General features: G+C 40.6%; 1 protein-coding gene across 3 annotated transcripts in view; it reads left to right on the top strand.

The window, feature by feature from the left end:
- Positions 1 to 17,449, top strand: part of SLC25A13 (solute carrier family 25 member 13) — a 205,506-nt gene that overhangs the window by 172,485 nt on the left and 15,572 nt on the right. For all 3 annotated transcript variants that reach the window (XM_057550355.1, XM_057550354.1, XM_057550356.1), the window contains one exon: positions 3,182 to 3,322. In XM_057550355.1, the coding sequence (XP_057406338.1) occupies positions 3,182 to 3,322 (141 nt within the window). The remainder of the gene's footprint in view (positions 1 to 3,181; positions 3,323 to 17,449) is intronic.

The following is a 17,449-nucleotide window of genomic DNA, read 5'->3' as shown; positions in this document are numbered from 1 at the left end:
CTCTCATTTCCTTCCAGCTTGACTCCAAAGAGCCGATTCAGCTTCAGCCCCTCTACAATGTGCCACTTTGAGTCTGTAGGTTCTTTCTTTCTGAGCCCACCAGAGGTAACTAGTATGACATTATTTTTTTCTTAGTATCACTGCACTCTTTCTTCCCACTGCCTCTGTTCCCTGCAGCTCTCTGAAGGGAACTTTTGGATCATCCTTAGTGATTAGACTTCACGGTGCGATGCTAAAAGATTGGTATCTATCAATTGGCTTGGAGTCAAGGGAGTTGAGTATAATTTCTTATTTTATTGTATATAATATTAACTTTTGTGGGTATTAGTTATGATATCAGATAATGAATAAGATAGCAATTCTATACCTAACAATCATACCCTTTAATAATGTTACCACTTGGAGATGTATAAAAGGTTTGTTATGAGATCGGATGTAAAACGTATGAATGTTACTCTCTGAAAGAATGTAGAAAACTGGAATTAGAAATCACAGCTTTAAGCCATTTTAAGCAGCCTCTCAGAGTTGAAAGGCAGCCTAGAGATGATGTAGTGAAGTAAAATGATTCTCAACTCTCACCACACGTTTTAGTCACATAGGAAGGGGCAAGTGTAGAAATCTTATTTAACTTATCAGGAGTAAGATCTAGAAGTCACTATGTTTGAAAAGCTCTGGTAACATGCCACCAGGGAGGAGAGCCATCAGTTTGGGAGCTAGAGGAGAGGAAACCAGTGTGTTTGGAGTCACTGTTTGAGCACCATGCTGGCCTGCTGTACATTCGCCATCTCTTTGATCCTCGTAACAAGTGAGATGGTACGACCAGTAGTGACTGAGGATCAGTTGTCACACGTGATACTCAACTGCCCCTTAGCCGCTGTTGGCAGCACTTGGTGAGTGTGCGTCGCGTTCCTTCTGATCTTCAAGAAGATCCATGTATATGTACGCTGACTGCTCGCCATTCTACCCGTGGTAGACACGGTCTTACCCACTTTTGAGCTTTTAAAAGTCAGCCTCAGGTTAATTCCAACTCAACGAATCTTTCCCAGCACTTCTGCCCCATGAAACAATTTTTAAAATTGTATTCATTTTCGCAACATGAGAACTCAGGTCCAGAAGCACAGACATAATCCTTACTGTACCCTCAGTGCTGTTACTAGGCCAGGTCCTTTTCATCTCTTCATTATGCCTCCCATCAGCAATCCCCTCCGTGTCGCTTGGAAAGATGCAGGTGCCAACTCACAAAATACTCAAGGGCTGTAGACTGGCAGGGGTTGGTCTTCCCACCTGCCTGCGGGTCACAGCAGCCTGGGAGCAAAGCATGGCTCTTCTGAGCCCTGGGAGCAGTGGAAGCAGAATGGCTTCGTGTGGACCAGAAGAACACACCAGCCTCTCCCTCCCACTTTAGAAGGGCCTTTTGTGGGCCTTCTCATGAATACAACCAAGGTTTTTTCTACCACTTCTGTAGAGTCACTCAGGAGAGATGAAGGTGATGGGTGAAACATGATTTAAGCAAGTACAGAGAGGGAGTCTGTGGCAGTCTAAACACAGGGGAATACTGCCTTCTCCATAGTTTGAATGTGTGGAGAGAGGGAAAATCCTAGTCTGTTTTTAGGAACAAATGTGTCTTGACTAAGGTATCAAGTTGGTAAAAATGGAAAAACGATTTGATTGAGTTAAAGGATGAACATTTTTCTTTTTTCTTGGTTAACACTGCTTCTCATATTAGATAAAAATGAATACTGCTACATAACTTCTTTGTAGAAGTAACACATGATCTATGCAGAAGAAACAAAAAACACAGCAGAAAAGAAATCTGTAACCCTACCACCTCAAAAGCACTACACTGGCATCTCTCTTCTACATGATGGTCAGGGATAGCAGGGGGAGAGGCGTACGTGCATTTACGCATCTGAGGGTTTTTACTTCACAATGTGTATTGAACATTTCCCACCTTATTTTAATTGGCAGCATAATATCTCATTTCAGGAACATACTCAAATGCATTTAATCTATCCCTTGCCAGTGCATGTTTATGTTTCTAATTTTTATTTCCAGGTATTAAACAGTACTTTAAAGACCATCCTTACAGCTGGTTTTGATTAGCACAAGCCATTTTGTGAAGGCACGCACGTTGGTTGATAGGATCAGAGGATCTGGCAAGAAGTAGTTTGGTATGATGTTGACCCAAATTGTGCATGTTACCATGATAGCATCTGCTAAGCTGTAAATGTCAGCACCATGTCTGTGGTCTGGTTCGGTGACGTCGCTGTATAATGAAGATTCTGAACTACATTCTATGTCAGCCTTAGTTTGGATGATATAAAAATATATTTGAGACAAGGAATAACAAGTTGAAGTATAGTAAGAATGTAATTGCTTATAATAAATATAGGCTTAGCTTCAAAATAGCTAGCTTAAAATTCCCCTTATAGTGTGCACTTTAGAGATTTCCACTGATGATCTTAGAGGTGAGGCACCCAGCCATTTGCTGGAATGAACACACATTGTTCAAAGTTTGGGTTGTAATTGATTTAATGCATATTTTTACTACTTTGACATTTATCTTGTATGAAAAGAGCAATTCTATACACAGGTAATACGTAAATATAATACATAAGTCCATAAAATGGTGTTTGATGAGCGATCTGATTTTTTAAGAGAAGAAAAAATAGCTTTCATCTAAGTTTGCATGTCCTCTGGCAATTGTTGAAATATTGACAGAATTATGAAGTACATCATGCGAGAGCCTGTGTCCTCTCTGCCCCCCTCCTGTTCTGACAGGCAGATTCGTGTCTCTTTATTTGGATACCACTTGACTTTCATTTTATGGCTGCCTTTGTGTGCTTGGCTTTGAGTCCTGTGGCGGCAGTTGATTGTGCTTCAAGGAATGTTTGTCATTTTAGTGTGAGGACTTGGGTGAGGCCAACAGAAGCCTCTCTGTGTTGGGCCAAGTCTCTGGTCTTTGCTCTCTTTCACCCTCCACATGAAGGAAATAGAGCCTGACCCAAGTCCTCCCAGGCAGTAACTATAATTTGATTCAAACTCATAATCGCTGTTTTAATTGATGGGACAAGGATTGAAATTACAGTCTATTGAGAATAGAACATTCTGAGCTCCTTTGAGGAGAATCACTCTGAACCACCCCGATTTATACTAAATGTTTTCTTTTTCTCCCTTTTAGGCAGGAGCCTCCCAGGTGATTTTCACAAATCCTTTGGAAATTGTCAAGATCCGTTTGCAGGTAGCTGGAGAGATCACCACTGGTCCCCGAGTCAGTGCTCTGTCTGTCCTAAGGGACCTGGGCTTCTTTGGGATCTACAAGGTAACTCTTTTCAGTCATTTATTTGAGTATATGCTCGTCTCCTAAACTAGTAACTGCTCATAGGCATGAAATTGATTCCTCACATTTCCATACCTAGAGAAGATCTCCTGCTGGAGCTCATAGGGTACCTTCATGCCAGTTAGAAGGAGCTGTCCTTTCCTGCCATCTGCCAAATAACTGTCCTTAGAAAACATAAACCGAGGATGAGTATGATGTCATGACCCCCACAGACACTGTTCAGTGCACAGCTCTTTGCCACAGCACTGGGTGGAGTTTTGTTTGGATCTGTTACTGATACAAAAACCGAATTCTCAGTGCTGTTGTCTATGAAGGATAGCTGCCAGGATCACAGGGCACCATCTTTCGGGAGACGGGCTGAGCTCAGTTTACCCACGCGTGCGAAGCCCATACCAGCTCAGGAATTTATGTTCTGATCCTGTACATTCCAAACGTATCCCTATGCGTGCCTTGTCATAATTATTTTGCATCTTAACCATTTATCATTTAGAAAATAGTTTTTCAGAATGATCGCAAAACCAAATTTTAGAAAATTCTTGAAATGTGTTATTTACACTCTTTTACCAAAGAAGTTGTAATGAACTAGAATTAGCTTCGTATATGCCCTGTTGTAAGGCTTCATCAGACATAAGGTGTTCACCGTTTTTCAATGAGAAGATTAAAACAAATGTTTCATGGCCAACATGAATAAGTAAACCTTTAGGGATATAGGAAGGTAAGTCAAACAACTACTTAAAATGTTGGTTTTCATTTATTTACACATAGATATATAAAATCACATTACCTAAAATTAATATTGCTTTTTTCTATACACACATATCAAGAAATATTTTATTCAACTTTCTCATATGAATTTTGAATCAGTGTCTTGATCACCACTTAATCCACATTTTAAATCAGCCATTCACATGGTTTTGCAAAGTCCATCGTCTTCATTTTCGTTCCAAGCTGGCAAGAAGAAGTCACTTTTGGACTCTGTGCAATATTGTCCCTAGAAATTTTGTCCCACAGACACATAACATTACGACAGTTGCTTTCTTTCTTTTCTATTCCCAATTTATCCTGAATGGATATTTAATGGTCCCACATGTAACATATTGCTTTTTAGAGTGAACTTTAAATGCCTTGCTCTGACATTCAGCACAGCATTTGTAAAAGTATTCCCCAGGAATACTTTTTTACCCTTTTCTTTTTAACTCAGTTTTTTAGGTGACCTTGGTAAACATACAGTGTTAGTAATAACTGAGGTTGTTTCAGGTAAATCTGCCTTCCCCAAATAGAGCTCTGTACTTCTCAAGGTCAAGTGGTTGGAAGAGTACCCCAAGATCTGAGACTTTGTGAGGATCAAATATTATGTGACACCCTCTTTTCTGGGGTTAGTTTTTTGGGGGAACCTTGCCTTATATTTAGGCATCTTGTAGTGTTTAGGAATAGACATACTGATTTTTTTTAAGTAGCACTTAAAATGCTCAAGGTGATTGTGCAGTGGAACACAATGTGATAGCTGTTTCATTTACCAAATTGTTATCCAGCTGTAAGAGATAAACAGTATTGTCATGAGGCATAGCATTCATCAATTTGAAGAAAAATCATCTTCTGTTCTGAATTTTTAGTCTCTTGCAGACTATCACACGATGTAGCAGCATGTCAGTTTGACAGGCTGCCAAGCAGTCTTTCAGTGGGTTGTCTGGTAAAAAGCACTTAGGTACTATGGCACTGACTGCTATCAAAATGTCTAGATGGATAAAATGGTAAAAACTTGTTTGCTGACACACAAACAGAGACTGTTAAACTACCTGCAAATGAAACAAGACTGAGTTTTAGTCCTTTTCATCTTCACAGTGTTTCATAATCTTGATCCCCTTTAACACCCCTTGGAAGTAGTTGGTCTCCTAATTTTGTAGTTAGGAGAATAGAGCTGCCAACGGTGGTATCTGAGCTGAAATTGAGGCTCAGAAGTTTCTTGTTTCCACTTTTGTACTAAAATGGCTTTCCTGAAATGAGCAGGATTGCTCAAGTTTGAGCAAGAGACCTCTCCCATATAAAGTTAGTTTAATTACTAGCCTGGTGGTTTAATCTAGTTCAGAGGCATTCCACAGGCCTGGGTGCTGCCTTTCAAAACACTGCTTTTGGTGTATTGGTAATTACCGAGTGAAGTCACTAACAATTTGAGCTTTGAGCTTCTGGAAACTTGATTGCATTGCGAGAGAGTGACCTGGCAGGCAGTCTCCTCCGTTCTGCTGGCCATTTGGTATCATCAGCTAAACTCCCTGAGACCTGCGAGGCTGGACTTGATTCAGCAGAGTGCCCCTCTCCACTCAGTCTGATTGGTCTTGTATTACCACCCTAGCTTATCCTCATTTGTTTTATCCCACCTTCCAACCTCAGGTTTTGTAGCTTATCCTCATTTGTTTTATCCCACCTTCTAACCTCAGGTTTCTTGTGAGTTTCCTTTCTCCAGGCTCACCTACCTTGCCCCACCTACCTTGCCCCACCCCTCCATGGTCAGAAATCACTCTAGTGGTTCTAGATCCCACCTTTTAGGGGCATCACAGCTTTAACCTTGCTATGTAGTTTACTACGTTTTTTGTTTTTTTTTTCCCCCAGAGAGCGCTCTTCAGTGATAAAGCTTTTCTCTGTTTCTAGTCTTGGTTGGGTAGAAAAATGCAAATGACCTGTGGTGACTAATACTTTTAAATCTGGTATGTGTCCCTCTGGGTGGGTCTTGAAAAAGAGAACTTCTATCCTAGTTTAAGGTGGGACAGGTAATCTTCATTTTCCCTCCCTTGGACCTTTTGTTTGCTGTTGTTAACATGACAATGCGGGACCCAGGAGGGGTTGAGTGTAGGGTCTGTCTGTGTGTTTAGACCTGCAGTGCTTAACCTCACTTAATTGGACTTAACCAGGCTTTCTGTTTTTCTCCTAAATTGACTTGCAAAATACCCAACTATTCTGCAACTTCCCAGTAAAAGGTAATTAGAATACTTGCTTTAGAAATACATTTACAACTGAAAAAAAAACAGTGGACGTGGTAAACATTTCACATTCCTAAAGTTAGAAATAGTTTAGAGCAGAGAGAGCGAACTCTGTAAACAAAGTACCCCCCATTATAGAGACATTGTTATAGCCTAGAGTTGGTAGGTGATTGAAGTAAAGGCAGGATAATTAATTGCCTTTGAAAGAGCTGTTTGAATATAATGTAGTTTTTTAAAATCTGCAACAGGTACTACTTTTCTTAAGAATATGTGAGGTGGTATTTCCCTTTCACTAGGTAACTTTTGTTTTATTACATAAGCCCCTAGAGTATAAGTAAAATAAATTCTTATCTAAGAAAGTGATACACATCTACTTTTGAATGGTACCTTTTCCTTAGGAGCCAACAGAGCTTTAATAAGGAGAAAGATTACACCTTCTGAATGGAATAGAACTTATTTAACATTAAATGGCAGCACAGCTCAGATAGACTAAAAGATGCATGCTTATGAAGCAATGGAGTAGTTCATGGCTATTTTTGAGAACAAAAAATGGTCAGTGAAGCAATAATAGCAAAGATCCATCAAGCTTTGTTGAAAATTGTTTTCAGATTGTATAATCACAAATTAAACATGTCCATCTAAAGCATGGAAAGTCACCAAGGAATAGGAGCTCTGTCTACTGTTTTCTAATCAAAGGCCTCTGTCCCACTGCATTTGACAGAGAAAGTCATCCCTTGGTACCTGTGGGGGACAGATGCTCAAGTCCCTTCTATAAAATGGCGTAGTACGATGAATACAGTTGGCCCTCCATATCCACAGGCTTCACATCCAGTTGTATTTTTCATCCACATACATGCGTGTTGTGTATGTGTGTTCATTCATCGTGTGTATACAAGTGAATCATTGGCGCTACTGTTCATAATATCAGAAAGCAAGTGATGACATATGTTCTTGATTATTCTGCTAGTTATCTCAAAGGGATATTGTTTGGTCTTTTAAAGTAAAATACAAGTTTATGTTTCCAAAAAATGAAATAATTCAGAAATGTCTTTAAGAAAGTAAAATTTTCTCTTTACCCCTTACCACCCTATTCTCTCTTTAAAGGATTGCCACTGCTTATGTTTTTTATATATCTTTAAGAAAAGAAAACCTTTCTATTTAAATCTGTATTTATTTCTCTCCTCCCTCTCTCCCTTTTCTCTATCAAAAATTGATTTCTCTATCACATCAATGGTGTATCTCTGTGTTTTAACAAAAACAGAATCCTCCTAAACACACAATATATCTTAATTCTCTTTTCTCATTTTATTTAATAACTGTATATAAGTTTCTTTTAAGTTTCTTTTTCTTTTTTTTTTTTTTTTTTTAAAGCAGTTTCCTATTGATGGGTATTTAAGTTGTTTCTAGTTTGGGGACATTACAATGACAGGGTGAACATCCCTGCATATAGTGTGACATACTTTTGTGAGGATATACAATGAATTCTTAGCAATGAACTTGTTAGGTCAAGGGGCATGTGCATTTTTTTAGTGTTAGTAGATTTTGTCAGATTTCGTCAGTTTACCACTTTTATCTTGGTAGCATACAAGTACGTAAGAATAATTTCTCAAGATAGCAGCTTTTAAAAATACCTGCTGTTATGAGCTCATGGCCCCATATGAAGAAAACAATTGTTTAGTCATGGCTTTGAGGACATCGTGCCATGCTGATTTTCTAACACCAAGGGACACTACATGGTTTTACAACCACCCGAGTGGCAGTTCTCTTCTGATTCATCCACCTTTCCCTTTCACCCAGACCTCTGTGAAAGCCTCCTCATGGGTTTCTCTATTTTGACTCTTGACTCCGTCAAAACCGTAGTCCCCACAGCAGCCAGAGTGATCTAGTTAAAATGTAAGTCAGGTTAATTCATTCACTCGACACCCGTCCCTTGAGGTCTGACTGTGTGCCTGGCACTGGTCTCGCCATTTAGAATGTCACTGTGCAAAGCCAAGCCACTGCTCATTTCGGTGGGTAGAAGTCAGCCGTCAAGAAACCAAATATATGCCATCAGGTGGAGCTAAGGACCTTGAAGAAGAAGGAGGCGGGGTGAGGGGATGGAGAAGGGCCGAGGCTGGGTGGAATTGGGATGTTGCCTTTTTAATAGGGTGGCCAGGGAAGGCCTCTCTGAGGAGATGATATTTGAGTAGAAACCAGAGGAAATAAGAAGCTAGTGTGCCCTACAGAAACTGTGTCTCTGGTGAAAAACTGTCTAGCAGTTAGACTAGAACCTACTGCACTTAGACTAGAACCCCAGCTCCATCCCTGCTGGCCCCGTCCTCTCCACCCTCCATTCTGCACCGCCCGCCTACTCTGCGAGCTATGCTGGCCACCTTTCCTTTTCAGATACTCCAGGCTCATCCCCTCATTTTCAGTTGACTGAAGGCTCTTCCCCTCACATCTTAGCTCAGCAGATGCCTGTTGAGAAGGACACCAGGTCACTCGCTGTCACATCCCCCTCTTCCAGGTCTCTACGTAGCACCCATCACCATCTGATAGTTCCGTCTGTCTCTCTCTCACCCTCATCCAGAGTGAACTGTGATACCAAAGACCTAGCTTGCTCAGTGCTGCTTGTAACAGCTTCTGGCACATAAGTAGACATTTGATAAATATTTGTTGAGCAAATAAATGCTAAGCAAAAGCCAAGTGTTTCCAAGTTACTAGCAATGATATGAAAGCATGGAGAGAGAATAAGTTGACAAGTAATGACCACAGAAGACCAGGATACTGGGGAGGTCACACGTAAAGGAAACAGCCAATTAGATGAAAGATCGCTTTCCCAGGTTCCGAGGCCTCCATTTATTCACCTGGCAAGCTCTGCCGTGGGCACTGGGAAAATGAAAATGAATTATAGCGCATGTTTTTATAAAGAGTTTCCCAGCTCATGGGGGCGGTCAGACACGTAAAGAGACCCTTGGAATACAGCACATGTGGTTGAGAAGGGCTGTCAGAGTGCTGCGCACAGAGTTCTAAGAGAGATGGAGCTGACATAGCAAGAAAGCCAGGGGGCTTTGGAAGGGGAGATGACATTAAAAGATGAGTCATAGTTAACCAGGTAGAAGGCAAAGACAAATGGCATGATAGGGTTTGTGTTTAAGGAGGGGTAATTCAGCGTCAGTGTGGGGAGTGCCACATGGGAAAGCAAGACAGAAGGCTGGGAGGCCAGTTAGGAAGATACAGGCTGGGGATGGCAGGGAGGAGGGATGACCATGACCTCAACTAGGGCGTCATGGTGGGGAGAGGCAGTGGGGGGATATATTTAAAGGATGTGTGAGAGTTAGACTCACAAAGTCTTGGAAAGTGATGAAAGGTGAAAAGTAAAGGAAGATTAAATCAGCCCAGATTTCTGGCCTGAGCACCTGGATGGACAGTGATACTGTAAGTTTTATGATTTCATAATATTTGAGAAGCTGCAAGAAACCTTAAAAGACCTTCTGTCTGGTGTTACCTTTATAATTGAGGAATCGAAGCCCAGAAATCTTAGGAGAATCAGCTAGGTGATTGGTAGGGGGGGCACGGCTAGGCCTGAGACTGTCTCCTGACTCCCTGTCTGGTGTTCTTCTTACTCTACCCTGTTGAATGTAGGACTAGAGCCTTGTCAGAGGGATGGGAACTTTAGATGGTCTTTTAAGGGTCGTCCACATGCATGAAGCTATGGGAGTGGGTAAGATCCCCAAGCCGATGGGACACCAATGATGGAACTCAGAAACTACCCTCATTAGGGTGGCAGGAGTAAGTGAGTATGGGGGAGAAAATAGCAGAAGCAGCTGTCAGGTGGAGAACCAGAAGAAACAGTGCTGTGGGAGCTGGTAGAGAGATGAGATGTAAGCAGAAGAGGAAGAAGTTGAGTTGATATCAAGTGCTGCAGACCAAGGGGACTGAAGTCCAAGAAAAGGCCTTTGAATTTAAAGACGGAGGCCACTGGTTATCCTTAAGAAGTCAATTTAAGGAGAATGGTAGAGGTAGAAACCTGGTTGAGAAAATATTAGCAGATACAGACCTTTCAACCTAAAGATCTTACTGTGAAAGAAACAAAAGTGAAAGCATACAGCAACTGGAAGAAAAAGTAGAGGCGAGGGATAACGTTACAGGGGAGAAGAGGTTGAGAGATTTGTGGTTTGTTTTAATTTGTTGGAAGAACCATGCCTGTCTGTAGACAGAAAAATGAGACACTGAAAATGGAAGGATTTGAAACATCTGAAGATATAGCAAGAGCAGACATTGTGGTAGGACTTTCAGGAGGGACAGAGGCAGGGTCCAGGATTAAAAGCGTGTGTGTGTGTTCACATGTGCGCGTAAGCTCGTTAGAGCTAATGTTTGACGAGGGCTCGCTTTGTGCTAGGCCCCATGTTTAGAGCTGTATACACTTTACATCATTTAATCCCTACTACAGCCTATGATGCAGATAGTTTTTGTTTTTGTTTTTTTTCAGCTCCAAGTTAACAGTTGAGGAAAGGAAGGCTTGATGGGTTTAGGTAATTTTTCTAAGGTCATATACCTTGTAAGGAAGTGGGAGGCTGGGTTTGAAACTCAATGCAATCTCTCTTTGAAACATGAGTTATCACCTAGAGATATCTTGAGCCAGATGAGAGAGAGCATATGTCTGATAGATAATTCAGGGAAGTTCAAAGACAAGGTTCTATGCTACACACGGATATGGAGCAGTTGGCAGTTTTGGGGTCATTGTTGATGCGAGCGTGCTAGGAAAATGGAGATTGAAAGAATTGAGAGGACACCAAACAGCATGAATGTGTGATAGCTTAGGTCAGGGTAGTTATATGATCATTTTTTCCTCATTCCTTTTAGTACCCAATACTTTTTAAAAATGTTAGTTAGAATGGCTCAATTTTGCTTTGTTTTGTTTTTTAGGATAAGCACATGTTACCTTAGATCTGATATCAACTCTTTAAATTATAGAAATTAAAGTGATTTTATCCATTGCGAGGCAAGAGGGCCCTTCTGTTTCCTTAACTCTTGCATTAACCAGCATAGCAGTGCAAACCCCACGTGCCCTGCAGAGAGCCGCATAACCTGACAATGAGCCAAGCTGCTACCCAAATGATAGCTATTTGTGTTCTTTGAAAAATAACTTTGTGCCTTCCTGATAACTTTGTCATAAATATCTGCTGTAAAGTGAACATTTGGGGCATTTTGTCTTATTAAAAGACAGTTATTTTAGAAATTAGTGAGAGGGTATCAAGTACCTCAAGGGGCCAGGTTTTGTATCTAACACGGTGTGAACTTGCGACTAATATTGGAAATGATGTAATACTGTCCCTATTCTGCTTAGAAGTTTGCATTAAAAGGAAACAAACTGGAAAAAAAAAAGACTTAAAAAAACCTTTCTGTCCCTGTGTTTCAAATGCATTATCAGTAAAAGAGGATAATAATGATACCTACATTTGGAACAGCAAATAAAAGGAGACATCCTGAAAAATATTATTTTTATTGAACAGTGCTGGAAGGAATGGAGTGTGCTGAAGGGGGCTAGAAAATATTCTTTAAAATATTAAAAAATGGTTAATGTTTTATCATTCTCCCATTCACTCACCAAATATTTGTTGAGGATTAACAATATGAGGTGTGCTGAGTTACAGAGACGAGTATGGCCTCATTGCCTTCAAAGTGATCGGTATTAAGGGAGGTGAGAGAATAATTCTAGTGCCATAAAGTTCTTTCAGAAATTAATTTTAAGAGGTAGTATAGTTTTTAAAACACGAAAATTCAGATATAAAAAAGTATGTAATAATAAAACATTAGTCTCCTAGCCTCATGCTGTGGGTAACCTAGAGGCAAACATTTTTATCCAGTTAGTGTTTTGTTTTGTTGTTGTTGTTTTGTTTTCTGCTAAGTGCCTGCAGGACTGGTTTCAACGGCTCTTTTTTTTTTTTTTTAATAAATTTATTTTATTTATTTATTTATTTATTTTTGGCTTCATTGGGTCTTCATTGCTGCACACGGGCTTTCTCTAGTTGCGGCGAGTTCGCAGTGTGCAGGCTTCTCATTGCGGTGGCTTGTCCTTGCGGAGCACGGGCTCTAGGCTTGCGGGCTTCAGTAGTTGTGGCTTGCGGGCTCTAGAGTGCAGACTCAGTAGTTGTGGCTCACGGGCCCAGTTGCTCCGCGGCATGCGGGATCCTCCCGGACCAGGGCTCGAAGCCCTATCCCCTGCATTGGCAGGCGGATTCTTAACCACTGCGCCACCAGAGAAGCCCTCAACAGCTCTTTTTTATTTTAGCTCAACCTTTGGAATATAATGTGATGTTCTTTATATTTAGAAGTATTGAAAGTGGTGCTACTACTAGTCCACTGTTCATAGAGGGCTCTGAATATATTTTCCAGAAGTGATAGATAGATTTCTACTAATCTGTCCTTATATTTCTCTGGTTTCTAATTGTGACCGAGTTCTGTATTTAAAAGATGGCTAATTTGAGAAATGTGCATCTACTATAAAATTAAGGAGATATGTCTTGTGGCAGCCAGAGTCCCATGTGGGGTATGATCAATTTAGCAAACTAGTTTAAGCTTACTTGATAGGATTAGGTCCTCTGCCAAATAAAAGATTTGCCCTTAGCCTGATAAATGTAGAGCTCTCCTGTGATTCAGGTATGAAACCATATAGGAGTCACATTCCAGCTGCCAGTTGTTTAAAGACTATATCAGCTAATTCTGTTTTCCCCTCCGACAGGACGGTGTGCTTTTCGTTGATAATAGTAATTGTCTTTATATCATCACTTTTTATTGAAGATCCTTGTGCTAGGTATTATACTAGGTACTTTATATTAATCACTGAATTTAAATTTAATTCTGATGTCAGTACAAATATTACTCACTTTTTTTGGAGAGGAACTTGAGGTACAGAGATTTTAAGAACTTCGCCCAACATCAGGTAGCTAAGTGGCAGAGTGGTGATCTGAGCCCAGGTCTCTGACTCCAAAGTCTGTATTCTTGCTCCTGCAGTATCCTGCTGTTGATTCAGATATAGATCCATATTTAAGATGATACATTTTGACACATATGTGTGTGTGTGTGTATGTGTGTGTATATATATATTAAAAAACTGAATCATTTTGCTGTACAACTGAAACTAATACAATATTGTAAATGAAATATAGTTCAATAAAAAAATTTTTTTTTAATGCTCCCTCATACTATCTGGACAGCAACGAAAATTGCTTTGTTTCTGAGTGGAGGGAGAGAGAAGGGGGAGGGGAAAACCCACCCCTAAGAATCAGGAACTCCAAGCTTGTCTCACATAGGTTTGCAGACTGAATTTATATTTCTTGAGTGATATGAAAACTCTCAAACTGGGATATTTTAAATAATCTTGAATTGATAGTGCCTCCAGCTACCTGGCAGAAGCAAACACAAGTTTCGTTAAGAGGAACCCACCTTCAGCCCAGATGTTAAAGAATTTCATAGATAATGTTCCAAGGAAAATGGGCAGCTCATAAACAAAAGTCTCAAATCACACAAGGAAACAAGGCACTTTAAAAAGAGATGGCAAAAACAACTGACAGCATTTGAAACCTCCAAAGATTTAAAATTTAAAAATTATAGCTATAAAGTGAATGTTTTTGCTTTAAAAATTAAAAAGGTGAACATATTTATGATGATTGAAATTTAAAATTCAGCATTTCAAAATTCTTGCTTTAACAGCAGATTAAACACAGCTGAAGAGAGAATTACTCAGAGAGACAGAGAGTGAAGACACAGGAAAGTGTGAGGAGGTCTAATGGGTATAAAAGAAAACCAGGAGGAAAGGGGAAATGATGGCTGAAAATTCTCCAGAACCATTGAAAGCTATCAATCCATAGATTCAAGAAGTACAGCAAATCCCAAGCAGGATAAATAAAATTAATCCAGACTAGACAATCAGAATGAGACTGCTGAACACTGAAGCTGAAGAGAAGCTCTTAAGTGGCTAGAGAGAAAAGCAGATTGTCTTTAAAGGGGAACAGTTGAACTGATGGCTAGCTTAGAAACAGGAACATTGGAAGCCAGAAGTCATTTGAATGGTATCTTCAGTGTGTAGAGGAAAAAACCTTTCAACATAGAATTCTATACCCTGTAAAAATGTCTTCCAGGAACAAGGGTAAAATAAAGACAATTTTTAGACTAGCAAAACTCAGAAAGCATATCACTGGTAGAACCGTACCAAAGGAAATTCTAGAATGTACTTCAAGTAGGAGGAAAGTGATTCCAGATGGTAGTTTGGAGGTGGAACAGGGGATGAAGAGCAAAGAAAAGTGGTAAATATTTAGTCTAAATAACATTGTCTGAATTTAAATGTGTGTGTGTGTGTGTGTGTGTGTGTGTGTGTGTGTGTATGCATACATATATATGTATGCATGTATGATGGTAATTACAATGCTTAGTGTTATCTGAGCTAGAATTAAAGTCCATAACAATGATAAGATGGAGGGGTTGCTTATAATTTAAGTAGTCTAATGTGCAAGTATTATATAAGAGGAAGGTAGAGATAACAGACTGTAAGTTAAGTATTTATAGTAAAAATTTCAGGCTCTAAACCTTGGGACTAGAAACAAACCATGCAACTTGCAAATAGGTAGCAGGGAGAAGCTGGGGAGAAAGCAAGAAGGGAAAGAAAAGAAAAATTGAAAAGATGGGACGTATTTTACAGAATAGCTTTGTGAAGGGGACAGAGCTTCTCAGAGACCAAAATTCCATGTAATAAAACTCTGAGCCACTTATTGGATTTCCAGTCCATCTAAATGATGAGCATCACTGATGGCAAAGCAACATGTAATAGTAGAACAGTAGAGAATTAGACCTGGCACACGAGTGGCATCTCCTAACAAAAAACCTTGAGTTACCAAGGTGCTTTTGTTAGAATTGCAATGAAATTAAGGAGACACCAATAACCTAAAAGTCCCTGGACTGAAGAAAGAAAGTAGTAGGCATTGATATTTTATATTCAAATTGAAGTAATTTCAGTGTCACTTATATGGAGTCTCCAATTGCTGACTGGTTGATTTGGCTTTAACGCCAGTGACACAACATAACGGAGCTTGGCACCAGTAATGTTTCTCAGCAAGATACTGAAATGCACCCTGTTCAAATCCCTAACTGTCCCTTGACCGGGCAGGAGAGGTGCTGCCAGGCTGTGTATACAAGGGTTAACTCGCTTGGGAGAAGCCAAGAGGAATGCTAAGGGATCAAGACATGACATGCTGCCCATTGTTTGTAGCTCCAGGATCAAAATATACAATTATACATGCCAAATAAATTCTAAACCTGTAAGGTAGGAAAAGAGGGGTGGCTCTGACTACAGGTGCCAGAAGCATTAAATAACCTTCCCAGACAAGGTGCACCACTGTTGTCTTGAATGCTGCAGGGTCCCCCCCGGTCTGGCATTTTCCCCCATGCTAGACAATGTGCATTCACTGCAGGAGTCTCTGTTAAGCCTCTGTCTCCCAGACCTGCTGGCTCCTGGTGCCCAGCCCTGACACAGAGGTGCCTTTGTGAGTGTAATTACCTTCCCCTGTATTAGAAATAGTCTGTTTCAAGCTGTATTTGCAGGTACAGCTAGAGTAAGCAGGAATTAGCATGTGAAAAGACCTGCCCTGGCCCTGACTTCTTTATCAACCACCATCCTTCAGGATGGTTTTTTTCGCTCAGATTGATTGGGCGGGTGTGATACCATCCAAGATGAAGAGCTTTAAAAGAAGGAAAAAGACACTGGAGATAGCAGCGTATGTGTGTAAGATAGAAATCCTGTTGTGTTTTATCTTTTGACAATTTCATGCGAGACAGAGCTGCTGGAGTAAGCTTGGGTGGATGATTCCAGCAACTTAAGAATTGATTAAAGCTCCTTTGGGCTTTCACCATAGTGTCCACATCCAAAAAAGCATGAGAAGTAAAACAGATATTTCCTTTGCCATGGCGATACCGTGGCCAGCGTCTCTAAAGCTGTCTAATTGGCCTCTGTGCATCATGGACCACTGAAGTTAAATGAAGTTCCTAGACCTTAACTAGAATGGTGACGGAGAGACTTTGGAGGGATATGGAATTGGAACGGAGCCAGAGTTGATAATTAAACTAGATCTGAGTTTTGATTCTAGTTTATTCACATATAGGTCTCCCCTGAGATGCCTTTTATTGTTCCTGTCTGTTATTAGTGGGCCTTTTATTAAAAAGGAAAAAAATAATAATAATAATTTCCCCTTTTTGGAGAAAGAGTGCTTTAACGAAGAGTAAGAGATCAGGTGATTGCATTTTTCATTTATTAATTTCCCCCAAGTGATTTTACTGTGTGTACAAAGGAACTTCAGGGCCAACCAGGGAACGTCCAAGGGCAGGGCTGCCTAGAGCAGGGAAATGTGGGGATTTTCTTAAGGGGAGGAACATTTAAAGATTTATTTTAGGTGGTACACACTTTGTCATTTATTAATTTTTTAATGGCCAAAGTACTTCTTTTTGTGTTGCTGACGCAGGCTCTTGGGCAGCATGGAATGTTTCCCTTTATTATAAAGTTGCCTGTTCATAATGGCTGATCACTTAGTAAAAATGGTACATGGGGCAAGTAGAATTCAAGTCAAACAGGTTTACGTTTTGATGTAGGACTGGAGGATGGGTGTTCACTGAGAAGTGAAGGATTTATCAAGGAATCTGGGGAACATTCTCACTGTTGGAACTTTAAATGCCTTTCTCACATCCTGTCTCCCTTTTCATTGTGCCAAACTGGCACCTGCCTTTGTGCCTTAGGCCTGGAGGAAGTCGGCGGGTGGGGGAGGAGGGGTGGGGAGGAGACCAGGGAAATTTAATAAGGCTGTGCCTTTTTCTTCAACCCTTTGCAAAGTTAGCTTTCCTTGGGAACTGGGCTTTGATGCCTGGGGTGTGAGAGAGGTGAGAGACACCTCATGACTCAGGAGAAGTGATGTGCTGCCGGGAGATGCCTGAGCAGGTGCTGGGCTGTGGGAGGATGCAGGCTCCGGGAGAGGAGGCAGGGACCACAGACCTCCTCATCCCCACCGGCCCTCACACTTGTCCTGGACTCGATACTTTACATGGGACTTTAATAATTATTTCCTTGTGTATTCCTAAACCCCTGTCCCCCTCCCTGCCCCGAAGAAGG

Source organism: Balaenoptera acutorostrata, chromosome 7 (assembly GCF_949987535.1).
Source record: "Balaenoptera acutorostrata chromosome 7, mBalAcu1.1, whole genome shotgun sequence".
NCBI classification, from domain to species: Eukaryota; Metazoa; Chordata; class Mammalia; order Artiodactyla; family Balaenopteridae; genus Balaenoptera; species Balaenoptera acutorostrata.
This window is presented reverse-complemented; position numbering and strand designations above follow the sequence as displayed.